This window comes from Salmo salar, chromosome 08 (assembly GCF_965601325.2).
Source record: "Salmo salar chromosome 08, fSalSal1, whole genome shotgun sequence".
Classification (NCBI taxonomy): Eukaryota; Metazoa; Chordata; class Actinopteri; order Salmoniformes; family Salmonidae; genus Salmo; species Salmo salar.
Genome location: NC_138298.1, coordinates 7,426,755 through 7,451,096, shown reverse-complemented (window position 1 = coordinate 7,451,096; position 24,342 = coordinate 7,426,755). Strand labels below are relative to the sequence as shown.

The window sequence follows — 24,342 nt, the reverse complement described above, 5'->3', positions numbered from 1 at the left end:
CCACTGTCACCCCCTCGTCTTGGAGACAGTGATACAATAGTCAATATAAACATTCGTAGCAACCGTTTTTTTGTGACAGCCTGGACCTACACGGTAATTTTGCAACAACAAAAAAGGGCCGTGTGCATACAACAGGGGCTGTTTTCGTCAAGGTAAGTATTTTTTTTTAAATAGCTGATGAATTTACATACATGGTGGATGAAGTTGCGCTGATCTTCAGGGGGAATCGACAGAATATGGCAGTTTAGCCCAATTGATGTGTAGGCAACGTAAGATTATTGAGAAATAAGAAAGGTAAATAGGCGTTATACATTTGTTCTTAACTGACTTGTATCTTTAAATAAAGCTTTAATAAAATGTAGGCAAATTAAATAAATAAAATAAGACAATCTTTCTATTATGGCGGATATTTGTGCATGGTGTCCTGCCCAAACCCCCCTCTCATTCATTTGTCCTTGAACTTCATGTTGCGTCAATACAGTTCAGACCAGTCGGCTGGGCCGTGTTAATGTACCGTAGTTCATTGCTATTTCCCCTGTTTTGTTTTCTTTCCTCTCCCCTCTCCTCTTATATCGTTTGCTTGGGCTAAACAAGAAAACCTTTCCCCACTTCGAATCCAGTAGAGCGCAGAGTGCATGCAGTGAGGTCTATGTTTGAAGAGCGTTCTACGCTCTAGAATTATGTTTGGTGTCGTTGGTCTGGAAATGAAATGTTCCCATATCTTGATTTCATAGTAATACATCTCCCTCCTCGCCCCTTCCATCCCCAAGCGCACATCTGTTTTTCATCCAGCGGCAACATTCCACTATATGCAATGGGGACTAGGCCAACTCTGACATGTGGTTTTCATACTCTCTCGGACTCTCTCTCCCCCCTCCCTCCCTCCCTGCCTGCCTCCCCCCCTCCCCTCTCTCCTTCCCTCCCTCTCCCTCCCTAGCTCTTCTTGTCTCTCTCCTCTCTCCCCCTGTCTCAATCTCTCTGGCTCTCGCTCTCTCTTCCAGTCATTCACACCACTCATTACCTCAATACAAATCCTTGCTAGGTCAAATGCACCTCGCTCCTCTTGCAGTTTCAGCTCAACATAAACATGCACATGCTTAAAGGGATACTTCGGGATTTTGGCAAGATAAATGTACGGTCCAAACAGTTAAAAGACACACCCAATCCCCTCAGCCCTCAAATGAAGTGGACACTTCTGATGATGTATCATGATGTCTGACGAGTATACACTTGCAGGGCAAGGGGCGAGGGAGGGAGGAAATAAAAATTGTTGTATTATTAGTGAATATGATTGGCTTGTTTAGGATTCCTGGCAATGTAAATAGTTTGTATTGTTAGGGTTGAACTGGCTATTTGTTACCATAACCTATATAATATACCGGGGAAGCTATGCTACAATATTAAGTATATAAACTACGGATAAATCAACTGCTGAAGACAAGAACTACACCCGGCGACAGGAAGTGCGTCACGAGGCTGGGACCAGCTTGCACGCCGACGATAGGATGAGCAAGTTTAAACCACGCTCATCCTCCCTCTGACAGGCCAGCATTGAGCGGGAACTATCTCTGTCAGAGTATATAAGGGAAAACAATAGGATGTGACGCTCTCTTCTCTGTCTGCCCTGCGTGGTGTCACAGCGAGACCGTATATATACGAACAACTTATTTACCATACACGTGTTTGCAATAATTAAAGAACAAAGAAAACTTGAGTTACTCTTTGCCAAATAATTTGTTCTAATACCAGATTTGAATTGACGCGACCCGACAGTATGTATGCTTGTTTGCATGTGACTATTCCTCTTTTGTGTGTTGATATTTATTAATACAAAAAAAATTAAAAAGAGGGAGGAAGGAATGATTTTTAAATGGACCATCCTTGGCCGGAAATGTGTTACTTGTTCATCCAGTGTTGCCAACTTAGCAACTTTGTTGTTATATTTAGCGAGTATTCAGACCCCTCTAGCGACACATTTTCAAAAAAACGACTAGCGACAAATCTAGCAAATTTTTCTGGTGTTATTGGAGACTCTGACGTGAAAGCACGTATCGTTCTTACTCTTCTCAGCGAGCAGCGGGTGCTGCCGTGGGCCCCATCCCCGTCCCAAAGCACTCACAGGCGGCCCAGTCCTTGTGCAGCAGTCCCTCCCAGCTGCAGTCAGAGCATCCTGCAAATGAATCGCGCATGTGGGAAGCCGCCGCTGGCTGATCCCGCCCTGGCTTACATTCAGGGCGGGATGTAAATGTAAAATGCTCTTTGTCTAAAATAAATCACTGCACAAAAAATAAATCACTGCATTTGACTCACACAGCCTGTCACTTACTCACCTTGTCCACTGTGTGTGTGCCTCTCTGTGACATAAGCTAAACATCTAGCTGGCTAGCTCATCATGTCTCAGTCTAAACTGTACACTCAAAAATACAGAAAGGAGTGGGAATCAAACCCTGAATTCAAAGGCTGGTTGAAGCCGTTTACTGGAGATGATACACGGGCATACTGCCTGTATTGTAAGGCTGATTTCTACGCCAAACATAGTGATGTAAAACAGCACATGACAACTCAAAAACACACTCAAAAGGCAAAGCCTTATAACAGTTCCACCCAAAACAAGCTGCCATTTATGGTTAAAAAAATTGACTGCAAAAAAGGCTGAGGCCACCATGGCATTAGCTATCACTGAACACTGTTCCATGCTGGCATGTGGTCACATTGGAGAAGCATGTAGAGCTGCTTTCTCAGACTCCACTGCTGCTACCCAATTCAAAATGCACAGGACAAAGTGCACAGAAATGATTAATGGTGTTCTAGCACCATACTTTATGAAAAAGTTGGTCGCAGATGTGGGTGACCAGTGTTTCAGCCTCCTCCTCGATGAGTCCACGGATGTAAGTGTTTCTAAGTACCTGGGGGTTGTGATAAGGTACTTTAGTGACACCAAGCAGACAGTTGTATAAACATTTCTGGGGCTTGTTGAGTTGGAGGGAGGAGATGCCAAATCTATAGCCCGTGCTGTTGTGGCTTTCCTCGAGAAGTGTTGTCTTAAAAAAGAGAAACTCCTGGGAATAGGGACTGACAATGCCTCTGTTATGGCGGGGATTAACAATGGGGTCCATAAAGTGCTGAAGGAGGAGTATGGCCTCAAATATCTGGTTCTTATTCACTGTGTGTGCCACTCTCTGCAGCTTGCTGTAAGTCATGCTTCCAATGACACCATCCCCCGTTGTGTGGAGTACTTGGTACGAGAGACTTATAACTGGTGTTCAGTGTCTCCAAAGCGCAGGGAGGCCTACAAGGCCATATATGATACCATCAACTGTGGGAACAAAACTTTACAGATAACCAAGGTGTGTGCCACACGTTGGCTCTCCATTGAACCCGCGGTTTCACGCATTTTGGACCAGTGGGAGGAGCTTAGGCTGCATTTCGCAGTCACCAAGTCCAGTGAACACTGCTACATGGCTGAGGTTTTATACTCCATGTACAGTGATCCTCAAGACATATCGTATCTGACTTTTTGAAGTCAGTGCTGGGTGAGGTACAGTTGGCCATCAAGGCTTTTGAGGAAGAGCAAGTAGATCCTCTTAAGCTACTTGACAGCTTGGTTAGCCTGATCAAGTCTGTGAGCAGCAGGGTGCTGAATCCACTGGCAAATGTTGATGTACTCAAAGGGCCAATAGCTGGATACATCAGTCCCAAACCGTACCTTGGTTACCTTTTTGAGTCAAAGGCAGCTGAGCTCCACCTTGCGCCTGAGGATGAAAACAATGTCCGAAAGCGGTGTGTAGCCTTCACCATCTCCCTCAATAATGAGTTGAGGGTGATACTGCTGGACAACATCGAAGCATTGCAGTACATGTCAGTTTTCAATGTGGAGGAAACTCTAAAGCCCTGGAGAAATAGAAAAAATAGCCAAGCTCCTTGGCTACTCCCCTGCAGAGATAGACAAGATTGTCCAGCAATGGCGTGCCATCCATCTTAGTAAATGGAATGAGACAAAAAACACACTGGGCTTTTGGAGTGAGAATTGGAAGTTCAGGGATGCAGCTGATATCAACCTGTTTCAAGAACTTGCCATGGCTACTGTGTCTGTGTTGTCCTTGCAACACTCGAATGCTGAAGTCGAAAGAGTATTCAGCCAGATGAGTGTGGTAAAAAGCAAACTTAGAAATCGGATGTCCTTGCAGACCCTGTCGGGTCGCGTCAATTCAAATCTGGTATTAGAACAAAATAGTTAGCAAAGAGTAACTCCTGTTTTCTTTGTACTTTAATTAATGCAAACACTTGAATGGTAAATATGATGTTCGTATATACGGTCTCACTGTAACACCACGCAGGGAAAAACAGCGAAGAGAACGTCACATCCTTTGTTCTCCCTTATATACACTGACAGAGATAGTTCCTGCTCACTGCTGGCCTGTCAGAGGGAGGATGAGCATGGTTTAAACTTACTCATCCTATCGTTGGCGTGCAGGCTGGTCCCAACCTCGTGACGCACTTCCTGTTGCCGGGTGTAGTTATTGTCTTTAGCAGTTGACTTATCTATAGTTTATATACTTAATATTGTAGCATAGCTTCCCTGGTATATTATATAGGTTATGCAAACAAATAGCCAGTTCAACCCTAACAACCCTTAACTCCATCCTGTACATTCGATATATTACATTACATTACATTTAAGTCATTTAGCAGACGCTCTTATCCAGAGCGACTTACAAATTGGTGCATTCACCTTATGATATCCAGTGGAACAACCACTTTACAATAGTGCATCTAAATCTTTTAAGGGGGGGGGGGGGGGGTTAGAAGGATTACTTTATCCTATCCTAGGTATTCCTTAAAGAGGTGGGGTTTAAGGTGTCTCCGGAAGGTGGTGATTGACTCCGCTGTCCTGGCGTCGTGAGGGAGCATGTTCCACCATTGGGGTGCCAGAGCAGCGAACAGTTTTGACTGGGCTGAGCAGGAACTGTGCTTCCTCAGAGGTAGGGGGGCCAGCAGGCCAGAGGTGGATGAACGCAGTGCCCTTGTTTGGGTGTAGGGCCTGATCAGAGCCTGAAGGTAGAGCCTGCGCCGCTTCCTGTGTGAGGCAGGGTCGTACTCTGCGAATGTTGTAGAGCATGAACCTACAGGATCGGGTCACCGCCTTGATGTTAGTGGAGAACGACAGGGTGTTGTCCAGGATCACGCCAAGGTTCTTAGCACTCTGGGAGGAGGGGACAAGGGAGTTGTCAACCGTGATGGCGAGATCATGGAACGGGCAGTCCTTCCCCGGGAGGAAGAGCAGCTCCGTCTTGCCGAGGTTCAGCTTGAGCTGGTGATCCGTCATCCACACTTATATGTCTGACAGACATGCGGAGATGCGATTCGCCGCCTGGTTATCAGAAGGGGGAAAGGAGAAGATTAATTGTGTGTCGTCTGCATAGCAATGATAGGAGAGACCATGTGAGGATATGACAGAGCCAAGTGACTTGGTGTATAGCGAGAATAGGAGAGGGCCTAGAACAGAGCCCTGGGGGACACCAGTGGTGAGAGCGCATGGTGCGGAGACAGATTCTCGCCACGCCACCTGGTAGGAGCGACCTGTCAGGTAAGACGCAATCCAAGCGTGGGCCGCGCCGGAGATGCCCAACTCGGAGAGGGTGGAGAGGAGGATCTGATGGTTCACAGTATCAAAGGCAGCAGAAAGGTCTAGAAGGATGAGAGCAGAGGAGAGAGAGTTAGCTTTAGCAGTGCGGAGAGCCTCCGTGACACAGAGAAGAGCAGTCTCAGTTGAATGCCCAGTCTTGAAACCTGACTGATTAGGATCAAGAAGGTCATTCTGAGAGAGATAGCAAGAGAGCTGGCCAAGGACGGCACGTTCAAGAGTTTTGGAGAGAAAAGAAAGAAGGGATACTGGTCTGTAGTTGTTGACATCGGAGGGATCGAGTGTAGGTTTTTTCAGAAGGGGTGCAACTCTCGCTCTCTTGAAGACGGAAGGGACGTAGCCAGCGGTCAAGGATGAGTTGATGAGCGAGGTGAGAAGGTCTCCGGAAATGGTCTGGAGGAGAGAGGAGGGGATAGGGTCAAGTGGGCAGGTTGTTGGGCGGCCGGCCGTCACAAGACGCGAGATTTCATCTGGAGAGAGAGGGGAGAAAGAGGTCAAAGCACAGGGTAGGGCCGTGTGAGCAGGACCAGCGATGTCGTTTGACTTAGCAAACGAGGATCGGATATTGTCAACCTTCTTTTCAAAATGGTTGACGAAGTCATCCGCAGAGAGGGAGGAGGGGGGGGAGGGGGAGGAGGATTCAGGAGGGAGGAGAAGGTAGCAAAGAGCTTCCTAGGGTTAGAGGCAGATGCTTGGAATTTAGAGTATGATATGATATGGTTTAGATATGGACTGAAGCTGTCTGGTGAGGCTTGCTATGAGCACCAGCTGCCTGATAATGTTTTGGCACATCAGCTGCTTACTCATTTAAGTCAGCTCCCTCAGTTGCTGAACCTGCCATAGAGAGCCTTGACCAAAATGACGATGACCTACTCTTTCTGTGAGCCAGCTGTGTGTGTGTGTGTGTGTGTGTGTGTGTGTGTGTGTGTGTGTGTGTGTGTGTGTGTGTGTGTGTGTGTGTGTGTGTGTGGTGTGTGTGTGTGTGTGTGTGTGTGTGTGGAGGGGGGTCTGGAAAAAACAAACAATTAACCCGAATTAGGGCCAGACTAGTTACCATAATTTTCTCACATTGCCATTGACAGTTTTTGCTATTGTCTCTTTTTGGTCCATTTAGATTGCTCATGTAGATTGTATACAATTTTTTAAAATAAAAAATAAAATAAAAAACTAAGTAACTCTGCCAGAGTGTCTCTTTTGGGTCACTTTTGCCGGTCCCAAGCCCGGATAAAGGAGGAGGGTTGGAATTGCGACATTAAAAAAACAAGAATCGGCAGAAGAAAGTTCATTTGTAGTTCTAAACATATTTAGGGTGTTTTTAACTCACTTTTTGTCTCTCCCACGACGTTAATCCTCTCTCCTACAGCCAGTGATGCCAATTTAGCAATTTTGTTGCTAGATTTAGCAACTTTTCAGACAACCCTGGCAACTTTTTTTTCAAACAGCACCTACGTTTAAACATTTATTAGCTACGTTTAAACATTTATTTGGAACTTTTAGCAACTTTTGAAAAGTGACTCAAATGCTAAAATGCACGCATTTTCCCTCTAAATGACACAAAAACGATTTTCTCTGTCACACACTCAGTCACAACACACGTGCCTGCCTGCAAAAGTGCATTGTCCGTGACGTCAGCAGAAGGCCAGCAGCAATTTCAGATAATTGCAAATCATTGTTGGCTGACTGCAGCAGCAGTAGGACGGGTTCAACGAGCCAAACCCAATGAATATAGTTGGTCGCGAATGTTTGATCTTGAACAGAACTTACATCAATCAACATGTCTCAATCAAAATTGTACAGCCAGAAGTACAGAAAAGAGTGGGAGTCTGTACCTGAACAAATGTCGAATCATATTTTTTGCCGAGATGGCCAGTCAATTTGAGTAACGTATTGTGTATTCTACGTAATGACGCAGTTTTACGTTATCACGCAATGACATCACAATGTCATTTAGCAACTTTTGCAACAAATCAACCTGCCTCTAGCAACTTACCCTGAAAATTAGTTGGCAACACTGCCTACAGCGTCCATCACAATTACATGCACATGGCCAATTATGCAAATTAGGTGATGATGACATTTAGCGACTTCTAGCGACTTTTAGGACAGCCAATAGCTTCTTTCCTTACTGAGGAGTTGGCAACACTGTGTTCATCCCGCAATGATTGGGTTTTCAGACACTTCATATGCGCTACAGTCAATTATGAGTGCATGTTTACTAATATTAAATATATAATTATTAATATACGCCTACTGTATGATAGCTAGCAAATGAATTAGCTAACTAATGTTAGCCTGCCTAGCTGGAACTTCTGAAGAAGGAAAATGTTTTATTTCTACAATTTCCAATAGATAACCAAACAAAAACATATTTCCTTTTTACGAGAGGTGTTTGTGCCATCATGTGCATTAGTAGCACAATTTCTAATTTATTTGCATTTGTTTTTTACTTACACTTGTATGTTGACTTCTCCATTGATGTTGTTTTTAAGTTTTCACTGACTTTTCTTAGCGGATGTACAATCGTCGCAAATTGAATTATGGGGAGTTTCAGGCCCCTGAGTGAACATAATTGTACACTCGCAAACTCGACTAAAAACGAGGGCTGAGGGGCTTACGTTGCAAACTTCCCTTGCTTGGCTATTCCCTTGCTTGGCTAATCGTTTGGACCACCCTCCAAGATGGCGACGGGGATTCCCCCAAGGGCATAAGGTGAGGGTAGGTGGATGAGGGTGTGTCTTTTTTATGAGTTTGAACCGCCGGCAAAGGTACTCATTGCCAAAATCCAGAAGTATCCATTTAATAAGCAGAGTTCATATATCATGCTGGAGAGCATAGAACTCTGTGAATCATCAGTCAAACCTTTGAACCCAAAATTGCAAACATGCATTCTACTGTTTGTCTGCGTTCCAGTCCCTGTGATTACATTTTGTGTTTGTATTGGTTACATTTTGTGGTTGATTCTGATAAGCATGTCTCCTCTCCTCTTTCCTTTCTCTTCCTCTCATTTCTCTTTCCTCTCCTCTCTCCTGGACCAAACTCTTTCATTCAGGATGATATCATCCACTGAGTCAGGAACAGATGTTCCTAAACTACATCGCCTCTTCATCAAGTTTGACCCAGAGGTTGTAGCGGTAAGAGAATTGAATGAGTAATGGGCATAAATTGAATGATTACTAAACACTCATACATATAGATAGTCAATACATCTACCAGACTGCTCTCTCCCTCCTTGTTGTACCGTTCAATTGTCTTAAGAGTGGAATTCATATATCTATCGTGTCACCATGCATCAGACATCACTTGCTCCATGGAGTACACACTTGCTCACTCCCCCTCATGGACTTAAAAGCATTGGACTGGTGAAAGCAAGGGCTAGAAGGACCGATTGTCCTCATTATACATTTTGCACTAGTAATTTCTTATGATCAAGACTGAATGGAACTGGGAGAAGGCTAGAATCGGATCACAGAGCTTAGTTTTGTAATCATCAGTTCCTTTACATGCAGTTCTCTCTTTTCTCCACCAGGTGATGTCGATACTCCTGGGTCTAATCCAGGTGCTGTTGGCTGTGCCTCTGTACTACATGGACGTTGGTTTACCCAAACTACACATCGTGCTCCCTTTATTTATTGGCTTCCTGGTAAGATCCTAATTTGATAAAGTCATAAATATCCTTGTTTCTGTCACAGGAGGCTGCTGAGGGGAGGACAGCTCATAATAATGGCTGGAACAGAGCGAATGGAATGGCATCAAAGACATGAAAACCATGTTATTTTATTTTTCTCTATACTTTTTTTCCCCTTACCATACCATCCCTACCCTAATTAGAGTAAACTAATGGACAACAATATGTTTACTGCTACTTACAGCTATTTTGCTCACATCTACGGTACCTGTAGTTAAGAAATTATACATATATTCCTAATTTCTTCAAGTGCTGGATTTTCACCCACAGCGACCAATCCACCACTCATCCAGATCTTAACTCCAACCCTCCGATATCCACAGATTTACTCATCTTTCCCAGTATAATGCTATTTCCTTTTGCAATACATCCCTCCATTTTACTATGATGTCTTACGAGGGTCCTGAACCTAACTATTTCTAACATTTCTACCGATATTGCCCTAAAAATAAATTCTTTACTCGAGTATAATGATATTTCCCATTGACTGCATGTGTTTTCAGATCCCCTAACAATACCGTTTGCAAGTCCATCTGAACCCTGATATTATGACATAACAACCATTCCTGGACCAGAAAATATATTCTATTGATTATGTTTCCTTGTGGCAGAGTCTGCACAAGGCTGACTGTTCAATGCCCCATATACTGTACTGAGCATTCATTTTGTTGCAAGTATTTATATAATAGCTTAAATTAAAGCGAAGGGATTGATGTGTCAGTTCTGGATTTATTTATTTATTTTATTTCACTTTTATTTAACTAGGCAATACAGTGAGCTCCAAAAGTATTGGGATTTGTACAAATTTTTTGTTGTTTTGTCTCTGTACTCCAGCACTTTGGATTAGAAGTGACACAGTGACGATGACGTTAAATTGCAGACTGTCAGCTTTCATTTAAAGGGTGTTTTCATTCATATCGAGTGAACCGTTTAGAAGTTACAGCACTATTTGTACATAGTCCCCCCATTTAGGGGACCAAAAGTATTGGGACAAATTCACTTACAGTACCTATCAAAAGTTTGGACACACCTACTCATTCCAGGGTTTTTCTTTATTTCTACTATTTTCTACATTGTAGAATAATAGTGAAGCTATCAAAACCATGAAATAACACATTTGGAATCATGTAGTCACCAAAAAAGTGTAAAACAAATAACACATGGAATCACCAAAAGAGAGTTAAACAAATCAAAATATAATGTAATGTGGCTGCTACCGTCTCTTATGACCGAAAATAACTTATGAACATCAGAATAGCGATTACTCACCTCAAACTGGACAAAGATTTTTTCTTTAACGAGTCTGACGCAAAGGATATACTGCTTTCTCGGGAACGGGCCAAAATCCCTGTCATATGCATGAAGAAAAGACAGAGAAAAAAGGGGGCAGAGAATTCGTAGGCGAGTGAGTAAACCCCCACTACCATCTGTTCTATTGGCTAACGTGCAATCATTGGAAAACAAAATGGATGATATACGATCAAGGTTATCCTACCAACGGGACATTAAAAACTGTAATATCTTTCACCGAGTCGTGGCTAAACGACGACACGGATAATATAGAGCTGGCAGGGATTTTCCATGCGTCGGTAGGACAGAGAAGCTACGTCCGGTAAGAAGGGGGGTGGGGGTGTGTGTCGATTTGTCAATAACAGCTGGTGCGCAATGTCTAATATTAAAATGGTCTCAAGGTATTACTCACCTGAGGTAGAGTACCTTATGATAAGCTGTAGACCACACTATCTACCAAGAGAGTTCTCATCTATATTATTCGTAGCCGTCTATTTACCACCACAAACCGATGCTGGCACTAAGACTGTACTCAACCAGCTGTATAAGGCCATAAGCAAACAAGAAAATGCTCACCCAGAAGCGGCGCTCCTAGTGGCCGGGGACTTTAATGCAGGCAAACTTAAATCCGTCTTACCTCATTTCTACCAGCATGTCACGTGCAACCAAAGGAAAAAAGACCACCTTTACTCCACACACAGAGAGGCATACAAAGCTCTCCCTCGCCCTCCATTTGGCAAATCTGACCATAATTATATCCTCCTGATTCCTGCTTACAAGCAAAAATAAAGCAGGAAGTACCAGTGACTAGCTCAATACGGAAGTGGTCAGATGACGCAGATGCTACGCTACAGGACTGTTTTTCTAGCACAGACTCATCCAATGGCATCGAGGGGTACACCACCTCAGTCATTGGCTTCGTCAACAAGTGCATCAACGACGTCGTCCCCACAGTGACTGTATGTACATATCCCAACCAGAAGCCATGGATTACAGGCAACATCCGCATCGAGCTAAAGGCTGGAGCTGCCGCTTTCAAGGAGCGCGCCCTCAGACGAACCATCAAACAGGCAAAGCGTCAATACAGGATTAAGATTGAATCTTACTACACCGGCTCCGACACTCGTCGGATGTGGCAGGGCTTGAAAACTATTACGGACTACAAAGGGAAACCCAGCCGCGAGCTGCCCATTGACACGAGCCTACCAGACGAGCTAAATGCCTTTTATGCTCGCTTCGAGGCAAGCAGCACTGAAGAATGCAGGAGGGTACAAGCTGTTCCGGACGTGTGATAACGCTCTCGGTAGCCGTAGTGAGAGAGAGCTTTAAACAGGTCAACTTTCACAGATTACCAGGACGTGTACTCAAAGCATGTGCGGACCAACTGGCAAGTGTCTTCACTGACATTTTCAACCTCTCCCTGACCGTGTTTGTAATACCTACATGTGTCAAGCAGACCACCATAGTCCCTGTGCCCAAGGAAGCGAAGGTAACCTGCCTAAATTTTTACCACCCTGTAGCACTCACGTCGTTAGCCATTAAGTGCTTTGCAAGGCTGGTCATGGCTCACATCAACAGCATCCTCCCGGATACCCTAGACCCACTCCAATTCGCATACCGCCCCAATAGATCCACAGATGACGCAATCTCAATCGCACTCCACACTGCCCTTTCCCACAGGCACAAAAGGAACACCTATGTGAGAATGCTGTTCATTGACTACAGCTCAAAGTTCAACACCATAGTGCCCACAAAGCTCATCACTAAGCTAAGCACCCTGGGACTAAACACATCCCTCTGCAACTGGATCCTGGACTTCCTGACGGGCCACCCCCAGGTGGTAAAGGTAGGCAGCAACACGTCTGCCACGCTGAACCTCAGCACTGGGGCCCCTCAGGGTTGCATGCTTAGTCCCCTCCTGTAGTCCCTGTTCACCCATGACTGCGTGGCCAAACATGACTCCAACACCATCATTAAGTTTGCTGACGACACAACAGTGGTAGGCCTGATTACTGACAACGTTTAGGCAGTCTATAGGGAGGAGGTCAGAGACCTGGCAGTGTGGTGCTAGGACAACAACCTCTCCTTCAACGTGAGCAGGATAAAGGAGCTGATCGTGGACTACAGGAAAAAGCGGGCTGAACAGGCCCCCATTAACATCGACGGGGGCTGTAGTGGAGCGGGTTGAGAGTTTCAAGTTTCTTGGTGTCCAAATCACCAGTGAACTACCATGGTCCAAACACACCAAGACAGTCGTGAAGAGGGCACGACAACACCTTTTCCCCCTCAGGAGACTGAAAAGAATTGGCATGGGTCCCCAGATCCTCAAAAACGTATACAGCTGCACCATTGAGAGCATCCTGACCGGTTGCATCACCGCCTGGTATGGCAACTGCTCGGCATCTGACTGTAAGGCGCTACAGAGGGTTGTGCATACGGCCCAGTACATCACTGGGGCCAAAGCTTCCTGCCATCCAGGACCTATATACTAAGTGGTGTCAGAGGAAAGCCCCAAAAATAGTCAAAGACTCCAGCCACCCTAGTCATAGACTGTTCTTTCTGCTACCGCATGGGAAGCTGTACCGTAGCGTAGGACCAAAAGACTCATTATCAGCTTCTACCTCCAAACCATAAGACTCCTGAACAATTAATCAAATGGCCACCCGGACTATTTACATTGACCCCCCCCCCCCCCCCCCCCCCCCCCCCCATTTGATTTTACACTGCTGCTACTTGCTGTTTATAATCTATGCATAGTCACTTGCATAGTCACTACCTACATGCACAAATTACCTCGACTAACCTGCACGTCTGCACATTGACTCGGTACCGTTACCCACTGTATATAGCCTTGTTATTGTTATTTTATTGTGTTACTTTTTATACATTTTTACTTTAGTTTATTTGGTAATTATTTTCTTAACTCTTTCTTGAACTGCATTGTTGGTTAAGGGCTTGTAAGTAAGCATTTCATGGTAAGGTCTATATACCTGTTGTTTTCGGCGCATGTGACATATTTGATTTGATTTACAATCTTGGCATTATCTCAACCATCTTCATGAGAAAGGCTTTTCCACAAGTCTTGAAGGAGTTCCCACATAATCTGAGCACTTGCTGGCTGCTTTTCCTACACTCTGCGGTCCAACTCATCCCAAACCATCTCAGTTAGGTTGAGGTCAGGTGATTGTGGAGGCCAGGTCATCTGATGCAGCACTCTATCACTCTCCTTCTTGGTCAAATAGTCCTTACACAGCCTGGAGGAGTGTTTTCGGTCATTGTCCTGTTGAAAAACAAATGATAGTCCCACAAAGTGCAAAGCCGATGGGATGGCGTATCACTGCAGAATGCTGTGGTAGCCATGCTGGTTAAGTGTACCTTGAATTCTAAATAAATCACTGACAGTGTCAGCAGCAAAGCACCATCACACCTACTCCTCCTCCATGCTTCACAGTGGGAACCACACATGTGGAGATCATCCGTTCACCTACTCTGCGTCTCACAAAGACACAGCGGTTGGAACCAAATATCTCAAATTTGGACTCATCACACCAAAGGACAGATTTCCTCCGGTCTAATGTCCATTGCTCGTGTTTATTGGCCCAAGCAAGTCTCTTCTTCTTATTGGTGTCCTTTAGTAGTGGTTTCTTGGCAGCAATTCGACCATGAAGGCCTGGTTTAGGCAGTCTCTTCTGAACAGTTGATGTTGAGATGTGTCTGTTACTTGAACTCTATGAAGCATTTATTTGGGCTACAATTTCTGTGGCTGGTAACTCTAACAAACTTATCCTCTGCAGCAGATGTAACTCTGGGTCTTCCTTTCCTGGGGCGGTCCTCATGAGAGCCAGTTTCATTATAGCTCTTGATGGTTTTTGCGACTACACTTGAAGAAACGTTCAAAGTTCTTGAAATTTTCCGCATTGACTGACATTCATGTCTTATACAACTTCTTCAGGATCGATGGGTCCCCTGCGGGACGGTTGAGCTAACGTAGGCTAATGTGATTAGCATGAGGTTGTAAGTAACAAGAACATTTCCCAGAACATAGACATATCTGATATTGGCAGAAAGCTTAAATTAATCCAAACTGCACTGTCCAAGTTACAGTAGCTATTACAGAGAAAGAATACCATAGTATTGTTTGAGGAGAGTACACAGTTTTGAACATGAAAGTTATTAACCTGTTAGGGCTAGGGGGCAGTATTTACACGGCCGGATAAAAAACGTACCCGATTTAATCTGGTTATTACTCCTGCCCAGAAACTAGAATATGCATATAATTATTGGCTTTGGATAGAAAACACCCTAAAGTTTCTAAAACTGTTTGAATGGTGTCTGTGAGTATAACAGAACTCATATGGCAGGCAAAAACCAGAGAAGATTCTGTACAGGAAGTGCCCTCTCTGACCATTCCTTGGGCTTCTTGACTCTCTTTATTGAAAACTTAGGATCTTTGCTGTAACGTGACACTTCCTACGGCTCCCATAGGCTCTCAGAACCCGGGAAAAAGCTGAATGACGTCTTTGCAGCCCCTGGCTGAAAAACATTAGCGCCTTTGGTAAGTGGTCTATCAGAGGACAATGAGACTGAGGCGCGTGCACGAGGTGACCCCATGTTTTTATTTTCTCTCTCTTTGAAGTAAAACACAGATTCCTGGTCGGAATATTATCGCTTTTTTACGAGAAAAATGGCATAACAATTGATTTTAAACAGCGGTTGACATTCTTCGAAGTACGGTAATGGAATATTTAGAATTTCTTTTGTCACGAAACGCGTCGGGCGCGTCACCCTTCATAACACTTCGGATAGTGTCTTGAACGCACGAACAAAACAGAGGATATTTGAACATATCTATGGATTATTTTGAACCAAACCAACATTTGTTATTGAAGTAGAAGTCCTGGGAGTGCATTCTGATGAAGAACAGCAAAGGTAATAACATTTTTCTTATAGTAAATCTGACTTTGGTGAGGGCTAAACTTGGTGGGTGTCTAAATAGCTAGCCCTGTGACGCCGGGCTATCTACTTAGAATATTGCAAAATGTGCTTTCACCGAAAAGCTATTTTAAAATCGGATTTCGTCCCACCTTCCCTAGAGAGGTTAATAAACAAATTAGGCACATTTGGGCAGTCTTGATACATTTTGAACAGAACTGCAATGGTTCATTGGATCAGTCTAAAACGTTGTACATACACTGCTGCCATCTAGTGGCCAAATTGTAAATTGCACCTGTGCTGGAATAATACATTATTTTACATTTACATTTAAGTCATTTAGCAGACGCTCTTATCCAGAGCGACTTACAAATTGGTGGATTCACCTTATGATATCCAGTGGAACAACCACTTTACAATAGTGCATCTATATCTTTTTTGGGGGGGAGGGTGGGGGGGGGGGGGGGGGGCTGTTAGAAGGATTACTTAATCCTATCCCAGGTATTCCTTAAAGAGGTGGGGTTTCAGGTGTCTCCGGAAGGTGGTGATTGACTCTTCTGTCCTGGCATTGTGAGGGAGCTTGTTCCACCATTGGGCTGCCAGAGCAGCGAACAGTTTTGTCTGGGCTGAGCGGGAACTGTGCTTCCGCAGAGGTAGGGAGGCGAGCAGGCCAGAGGTGGATGAACGCAGTGCCCTTCTTTGGGTGTAGGGACTGATCAGAGCCTGAAGGTACGGAGGTGCCGTTCCCCTCACAGCTCCGTAGGCAAGCACCATGGTCTTGTAGCAGATGCGAGCTTCAACTGGAAGCCAGTGGAGTGTATGGAGGAGCGGGGTGACGTGAGAGAACTTGGGAAGGTTGAACACCAGACGGGCTGCGCCGTTCTGGATGAGTTGTAGGGGTTTAATGGCACAGGCAGGGAGCCCCGCCAACAGCGAGTTGCAGTAATCCAGACGGGAGATGACAAGTGCCTGGATTAGGACCTGCGCCGCTTCCTGTGTGAGGCAGGGTCGTACTCTGTGAATGTTGTAGAGCAAGGCCTTTCTCTTGCATTTCAAAGATGATGGTGCAAAAAACTTTGTTTTTATCTTTTACCAGATCTAATGTGTTATATTCTCCTACATTCCTTTCACATTTCCACAAACGGCAAAGTGTTTCCTTTCAAATGGTACCAAGAATATGCATAACCTTGCTTCAGCGCCTGAGCTACAGGCAGTTAGATTTGGGTATGTCATTTTAGGCAAAAATTGAAAAAAAGGGTCCGATCCTTAATGATCTGTCATTTCAATTTGCTTATTTGAGCTGTTCTTGCCATAATATGGACTTGGTCTTTTACCAAATAGGGCTATCTTCTGTATACCAACCCTACCTTGTCACAACACAACTGATTGGCTCAAGCTCGTTAAAAAGGAAACAAATTCCACAAATTCACTTTTTTGAAATGCATTCCAGGTGACTACCTCATGAAACTGGTTGAGACAATGGCAAGCCTGTGCAAAGCTGTCATCAAGGCAAAGGGTGACTACTTTGAAGAATCAGAAATATAAAATATATTTTGGTTTGTTTAACACTTTTTTTGTTACTACATGATTCCATATGTGTTATTTCATAGTTTTGATGTCTTCACTATTAGCAGGAGGAGCACTGCCAGAGCCCTGCAAAATGACATCCAGCAGGCTCAAACGGTCAGAAACAGACTCTATGAGGGTGGTATGAGGGCCCGACATCCACAGGTGGTGGTTGTGCTTACAGCCCAACACCGTGCAGGACGTTTGGCATTTGCCAGAGAACACCAAGATTGGCAAATTCACCACTGGCGCCCTGTGCTCTTCACAGATGAAACAGGTTCACACTGAGCACATGTGACAGACGTGACAGAGTCTGGAGACGCCGTGGAGAACGTTCTGCTGCCTGCAACATCCTCCAGCATGACCGGTTTGGCGGTGGGTCAGTCATGGTGTGGGGTGGCATTTCTTTGGGGGACCGCACAGCCCTCCATGTGCTCGCCAGAGGTAGCCTGACTGCCATTAGGTACTGAGATGAGATCCTCAGACCCCTTGTGAGACCATATGCTGATGCGGTTGGCCCTGGGTTCCTCCTAATGCAAGACAATGCTAGACCTCATGTGGCTGGAGTGTGTCAGCAGTTCCTGCAAGAGGAAGGCATTGATGCTATGGACTGGCCCGCCCGTTCCCCAGACCTGAATCCAATTGAGCACATCTGGGACATCATGTCTCGCTCCATCCACCAACGCCACGTTGCACCACAGACTGTCCAGGAGTTGGCGGATGCTTTAGTCCAGGTCTGGGAGGAGATCCCTCAGGAGACCATCCACCACCTCATCAGGAGCATGCCCAGGCATTTTAGAGAGGTCATACAGGCACATGGAGGCCACACACACTACTGAGCCTCATTTTGACTTGTTTTAAGGACATTACATCAAAGTTGGATCAGCCTGTAGTGTGGTTTTCCACTTTAATTTTGAGTGTGACTCCAAATCCAGACCTCCATGGGTTGATGAATTGGATTTCCATTGATTATTTTTGTGTGATTTTGTTGTCAGCACATTCAACTATGTAAAGGAAAAAGTATCCACATTAATGCAGAAGTGTTTAGAAACATATTCTATTGTTATTTACAATAGAAGTGACTCCAAAATTGCACAATATGTTATTTACCATTCAATGGCCATAATAAATAGGTATGGTGACAGAGGGCTACCTTGTTTTATGCCTCTTGACAATTCAAAGTTCTCAGAGGAGTAACTGTTATTTATTATTTCACATAATGGATTGTTGTACATTACTTTTTGTAACGGCTGTCTTCGGGTAGAGAGGACCAAAATGCAGCAGGAATGTGGATGCTCATCTTGACTATTTATTTTAAATAAAGTGAACACCAAAAACGAACAACGACAGTTTAACAGGCTATACACATAACAGCAGTGCTAAATACAACTACCCACAAAATACCAAACCAAACACACACCTATATATAGGACTCTCAATCAGAGGCAACTAGAAACACCTGCCTCCAATTCAGAGTCCAACAACCAATCCTAAACCTAGAAAAACTAAACCAGACAGAACGTAGAAATACATACAAAACACAAGCCCTCTGCCACGTCCTGACCAAAACTAATACAATTACTCCCTCTGCTGGTCAGGACATGACACTTTTACCCATCTTATGAGAGAGTTCAAAAATCCCGGGACTGTATCAAATGCTTTCTAAAAATCTGCTATAAAAATTATACCTGGTTCATTCTCATAGTTTTCCTTTATTTATAGTAGTTGTCTAATGTTGTCTCCAATATATATTACTTTTAACAATCCCGTCTGATCGTGATGAATAATGTCCGGTAGGACCTTTTTTATTCTATCAGAAATACATTTTGCAAATATTTTTGCATCACAACATTGAAGGGTGACCATGTGTTTGATATATTTGATACCATTCTACCAATTCCGCTCCAGCCATTACCAAGAGCCTGTCCTCCCCAATTAAGGTGCCAAGCTGCCTGTGGCTTCTGTTTATTTTATGCATAGGCTATATGTGATATAGTGTACATCATTGGATGGTTTGGCTTTCTTTTTTCACATCTGTAGCAATTGAAACAACACAACAGATATTGTTTATACTTTCTTTTAAAGTTTGTGACGGCAGGGTCGTTCGCCTTGGCCTGTGAGAAGTCTCCCAGCAGACAGCTAGTAAGACATTACAACAGTCACATGTTGCATTGGAATATACACTGCTCTAACCGGGTGTAATAGATTCCATTATTTAAATGTCCACCTGGGTCTACCTGTAAAGTAACCCACATGTTAGGCTGAACATGTTGCCCATAGGCTACTGTGCAATGTAAATACCCTATTACGTGCATGAGAAGATACATCCATTATATAGCAACATTTAGGTCCTATATCTTTTTTCTCTTAGGAACAGTAAAGTTTATCGTATTTCATCTTTGGGGCCAGGAGATTTTCCTATCTTCCATGTTGTGTCTTCCTCCCCAGCTGACGGGCTGTGCCTACACTAACGTGGCCAGCCTGGTAGCGGGCCTACTGGCTCTGTGTTTGTACAGCATCTCCCTACACTCCGTCCAGGGCTCTGCTGCACCCTGCACTCTGCCAAACACCAACCTGTACACATTGACGGCACAAAAGTGCCCAGGAGAGTACCTAGAGGTAAGGAATGATTTGTGGGTGGTTCATAAGCGTGTGTGTGTGTGTGTGCGGTGTGTGTGTGGACAGTTTGTCTTCTTTGCCACTATACTATTTTAGTGCCCTGTATTGTGTGTGGCACTGTGTTTTTTTGTGTTGTTGTTTATCCTTCCTTGTGTTTTTCTCTGTCCCAGGAGTTCTTCAGGAGTCTCACAGTCCTACTCATCGTTTATGACTTGGGGGCTCTTACCCTCCACTCTCTCCTCTCTTTCTCCGCGCTCAAGGGACTCAAAGTGGGACTGTGCCAAATGATCAATTAATCAATTAGTCAAACTGATTAACCAATGGATGCTAATTGAAAAACCTATTTTAGAAAAATATGAATCTGTTTAATCAGATTTTTGTCAGTGACCACATTTCCTTTAACTTGTTTAAGTTAAAGTTTGTTTATTTCATGGGTTTGTTTGTTCCTTTCGAGCTTTACAGGCTTACAATTTTTTGAGAAACCTAATAACATAATTTGTATAAACTCCATGGACTGATGCTTATTTAGATTGAGGGTTGTGTTTTTCAGTGTAAGGTCACTGCTGGCTTTTTATAATAACCTATAAATATCAGTAAAATGATATAGAATCACCTTGATCCCCTCTGTCGAAGACGCTTGGACCTTCTTTTTTTATATTTTCAGTGGTATTGTTAACAAACATGTCCCCATAAAGAAAATGAGAATTAAAACAGGTTCAGCCCCTGGTTCGACCGTGATCTTGCGGAGTTACTCCACCTCAAGAATTGCATTTGGCGAAAGACTCGGCACACGCATACTCAGGCTGACTGGCTCTCGTTCAGGCAAATGACAAATAAGTGCACTCAGGCTATCCGGAAGGCCAAAGTTAGTTACTTTAAGGAGTAGTTCTCGCTCTGTGGGTCTAACCCCAAGAAGTTCTGGAAAACGGTTAAAGACCTGGAGAATAAACCCTCCTCCTCACAGCTGCCCATGTCCCTTAAAGTTCATGATATGGCTGTTACTGACAAGAAGCAAATGGCTGAGCTCTTTCATCACCACTTCATTAAGTCAGGTTCCTATTTGACTCAGCCATGCCTCCTTGCCCATCCAACATTTCCTCATCTTCCACCCCTTCTGATGTGACTACCCCCGATCCTTCTCCCTCTTTTTCCCCTGCCCCACTACAACGTTTCTCTCTGCAGGAGTCACTGAGTCCGAGGTGCTAAAGGACCTCCTAAAACTTGACCCAAAAAAAACATCTGGGTCAGATGGTTTAGACCCTTTCTTCTTTAACTTCTCTAGGGCCAGTGGGACGATTTTGTCCCACCTACGTAACAGCCAGTGGAATCCCGTGGCGCGTTATTCAAATACCTTAGAAATGCTATTACTTCAATTTCTCAATCATGTGACTATTTTACACCATTTTAAAGACAAGACTCTCGTTAATCTAACCACACTGTCCGATTTCAAAAAGGCTTTACAACGAAAGCAAAACATTAGATTATGTCAGCAGAGTACCCAGCCAGAAATAATCAGACACCCATTTTTCAAGCTAGCATATAATGTCACATAAACCCAAACCACAGCTAAATGCAGCACTAACCTTTGATGATCTTCATCAGATGACAATCTTAGGACATTATGTTATACAATACATGCATGTTTTGTTCAATCAAGTTCATATTTATATCAAAAACCAGCTTTTTACATTAGCATGTGACGTTCAGAACTAGCATACCCCCCGCAAACTTCCGGTGAATTTACTAAATTACTCACGATAAACGTTCACAAAAAACATAACAATTATTTTAAGAATTATAGATACAGAACTCCTCTATGCACTCGCTATGTCCGATTTTAAAATAGCTTTTCGGTGAAAGCACATTTTGCAATATTCTAAGTAGATAGCCCGGCATCACAGGGCTAGCTATTTAGACACCCACCAAGTTTAGCCCTCACCAAAGTCAGATTTACTATAAGAAAAATGTTATTACCTTTGCTGTTCTTCGTCAGAATGCACTCCCAGGACTTCTACTTCAATAACAAATGTTGGTTTGGTTCAAAATAATCCATAGTTATATCCAAATAGCGGCGTTTTGTTCGTGCGTTCAAGAAACTATCCGAAAGGGTAAAGAAGGGTGACGCGCCCGATGCGTTTCGTGACAAAATAATTCTAAATATTCCATTACCGTACTTCGAAGCATGTCAACCGCTGTTTAAAATCAATTTTTATGCCATTTTTCTTGTAAAAAAGCGATAATATTCTGACCGGGAATCTGTGTTTTAGTACAAAGAGAGAGAAAATAAAAACATGGGGTCGCCTCGTGCACGCGCCTCAGTGTCATTGTCCTCTGATAGACAACTTACCAAAGGCGCTAATGTTTTTCAGCCAGGGGCTGCCTCGACATCATTCAGCTTTTTCCCGGGTTCTGAGAGCCTATGGGAGCCGTAGGAAGTGTCACGTTACAGCAAAGATCCTAAGTTTTCAATAAAAAGAGTCAAGAAGCCCAAGGAATGGTCAGACAGGGCACTTCCTGTACAGAATCTTCTCTGGTTTTTGCCTGCCATAGGAGTTCTGTTATACTCACAGACACCATTCAAACAGTTTTAGAAACTTTAGGGTGTTTTTTATCCAAAGCCAATAATTATATGCATATTCTAGTTTCTGGGCAGTAGTAATAACCAGATTAAATTGGGTACGTTTTTTATCCGGCCGTGTAAATACTGCCCCCTAGCCCTAACAGGTTAAGGTTGCTGCCCCTATCATTGCCAAGCCTATCTCTGACCTTTTTAACCTGTCTCTCCTTTCTGGGGAAGTTCCCATTGCTTGGAAGGCAGCCACGGTTCGTCCTTTATTTAAAGGGGGAGATCCAGCTGATCCTAACTGTTATAGGCTTATTTCTATTTTGCCCTGTTTATCAAAAGTGTTGGAAAAACTTGTCAATAATCAACTGACTGGCTTTCTTGATATCTATAATAGTCTCTCTGGCATGCAATCGGGTTTCCTCTCAGGTTATGGATGTGTCACTGCAACCTTAAAGGTCCGCAATGATGTCACCATTGCCCTTGTTGTGCTGCTATTTTTATTGACTTGCCCAAAGCTTTTGATATGGTAGACCATTCCATTCATGTAGGCCGGCTAAGGAGTATTGGTGTCTCTGAGGGGTCTTTGGCCTGGTTTGCTAACTACCTCTCTCAAATAGTGCATTGCATAAAGTCAGAAAATCTGCTGTCTCAGCCACTGCCTGTCACCAAGGGAGTACCCCAAGGCTCAATCCTAGGCCCCACGCTCTTCTCAATTCACATCAACAACATAGCTCAGACAGTAGGAAGCTCTCTCATACATTTATATGCAGATGATACAGTCTTATACTCAGCTGGCCCCTCCCCGGATTTTGTGTTAAATGCTCTACAACGAAGCTTTCTTAGTGTCCAACAAGCTTTGTCTACCCTTAACCTTGTTCTGAACACCTCCAAAACAAAGGTCATGTGGTTTGGTAAGAAGAATGCCCCTCTCCCCACATGTGTGATTACTAACTCTGAGGGTTTGGAGTTTGAGGTAGTCACCTCATACAAGTACTTGGGAGTATGGCTAGACAGTACACTTTCCTTCTCTCAGCACATATCAAAGCTGCAACCTAAAGTTAAATGTAGACTTGGTTTCCTCTATCGTAGTCGCACCTCTTTCACCCCAGCTGCCAAAATAACCCTGATTCAGATGACCATCCTACCCATGCTAGATTACGGAGACATAATTTATAGATCGGCAGGTAAGGGTGCTCTCGAGCGGCTAGATGTTCTTTACCATTCGGCCATACCTTAGATTGTAAACTGTCATGGTCAAAACATAGATTCAATGGTTACAAAGATGGGGAGAGGTCTAGCCGTAATAAAGAGATGCTCTGCTTTTTTGACACCACACTACAAAAAGCAAGTTCTGCAGGCTCTAGTTTTGTCTAATCTTGATTATTGTCCAGTCGTGTGGTCCAGTGCTGCAAGGAAAGACTTAGTTAAGCTGCAGATGGCCCAGAACAGCACGTTTTGCTCTTAATTGTAATCAGAGGGCTGATATAAATACTATGCATGCCAGACTCTCTTGGCTAAGAGTTGAGGAGAGACTGACTGCATCACTTCTTTTTATAAGAAACATTAATGTGTTGAAAATTCCAAATTGTTTGCAAAGTCAACTTACACACAGCTCTGACACACACACTTATCCCACCAGACATGCCACCAGGGGTCTTTTCATAGTCCCCAAATCCAGAACCAATTCAAGAAAATGTACAGTATTATATAGAGCCCTTATTGCATGGAACTCTGTTCCATCTCATATTGCTCAAATAAACAGCAAACCTGGTTTAAAAAAACAGATAAAGCAACACCTCGCGGCACAACACCTCTCCCCTATTTGACCTAGATAGTTTGTGTGTATGCATTTATATGTAGGCTGAGTGTGCCTTTTTAAAAATGTATGTAGGTCTGTCCTTGAGCTGTTCTTGTTTAATGATGTTCTGTATAATGTCATTCTGTATTATGTGTTATGTTTTGTGTGGACCCCAGGAAGAGTAGCTGCTGCTTTTGCAACAGCTAATGGGGATCCTAATAAAATACCAAATATACCAAATA

The 24,342-nt window shown here is 43.8% G+C and overlaps 1 protein-coding gene across 2 annotated transcripts; it reads left to right on the top strand.

Moving 5' to 3' along the window:
- The first annotated feature begins 19 nt into the window (after positions 1–19).
- Positions 20–24,342, top strand: LOC145881509 (uncharacterized). 2 transcript variants are annotated; one of them, XM_082978325.1, is made up of 6 exons: positions 20–152; positions 8,694–8,775; positions 9,171–9,284; positions 19,203–19,259; positions 19,566–19,736; positions 19,907–24,342. In XM_082978325.1, exons 2-6 carry the CDS (start codon positions 8,695–8,697, stop codon positions 20,030–20,032), a joined length of 549 nt encoding a protein of 182 aa, XP_082834451.1. In that variant the 5' UTR covers positions 20–152; position 8,694; the 3' UTR covers positions 20,033–24,342. The 2 variants fall into 2 exon arrangements, with proteins under 2 accessions (XP_082834451.1, XP_082834452.1); XM_082978326.1 differs by lacking the exon at positions 19,203–19,259.

Coding starts and splice junctions, on each gene's coding strand:
- LOC145881509 (XM_082978325.1), top strand. CDS start 8,695: ATGATATCATCCACTGAGTCAGGAACAGATGTTCCTAAACTACATCGC. Junction 8,776..9,170: donor TTGACCCAGAGGTTGTAGCG/GTAAGAGAATTG, acceptor TTTCTCCACCAG/GTGATGTCGATACTCCTGGG. Junction 19,737..19,906: donor GCCCAGGAGAGTACCTAGAG/GTAAGGAATGAT, acceptor TCTCTGTCCCAG/GAGTTCTTCAGGAGTCTCAC.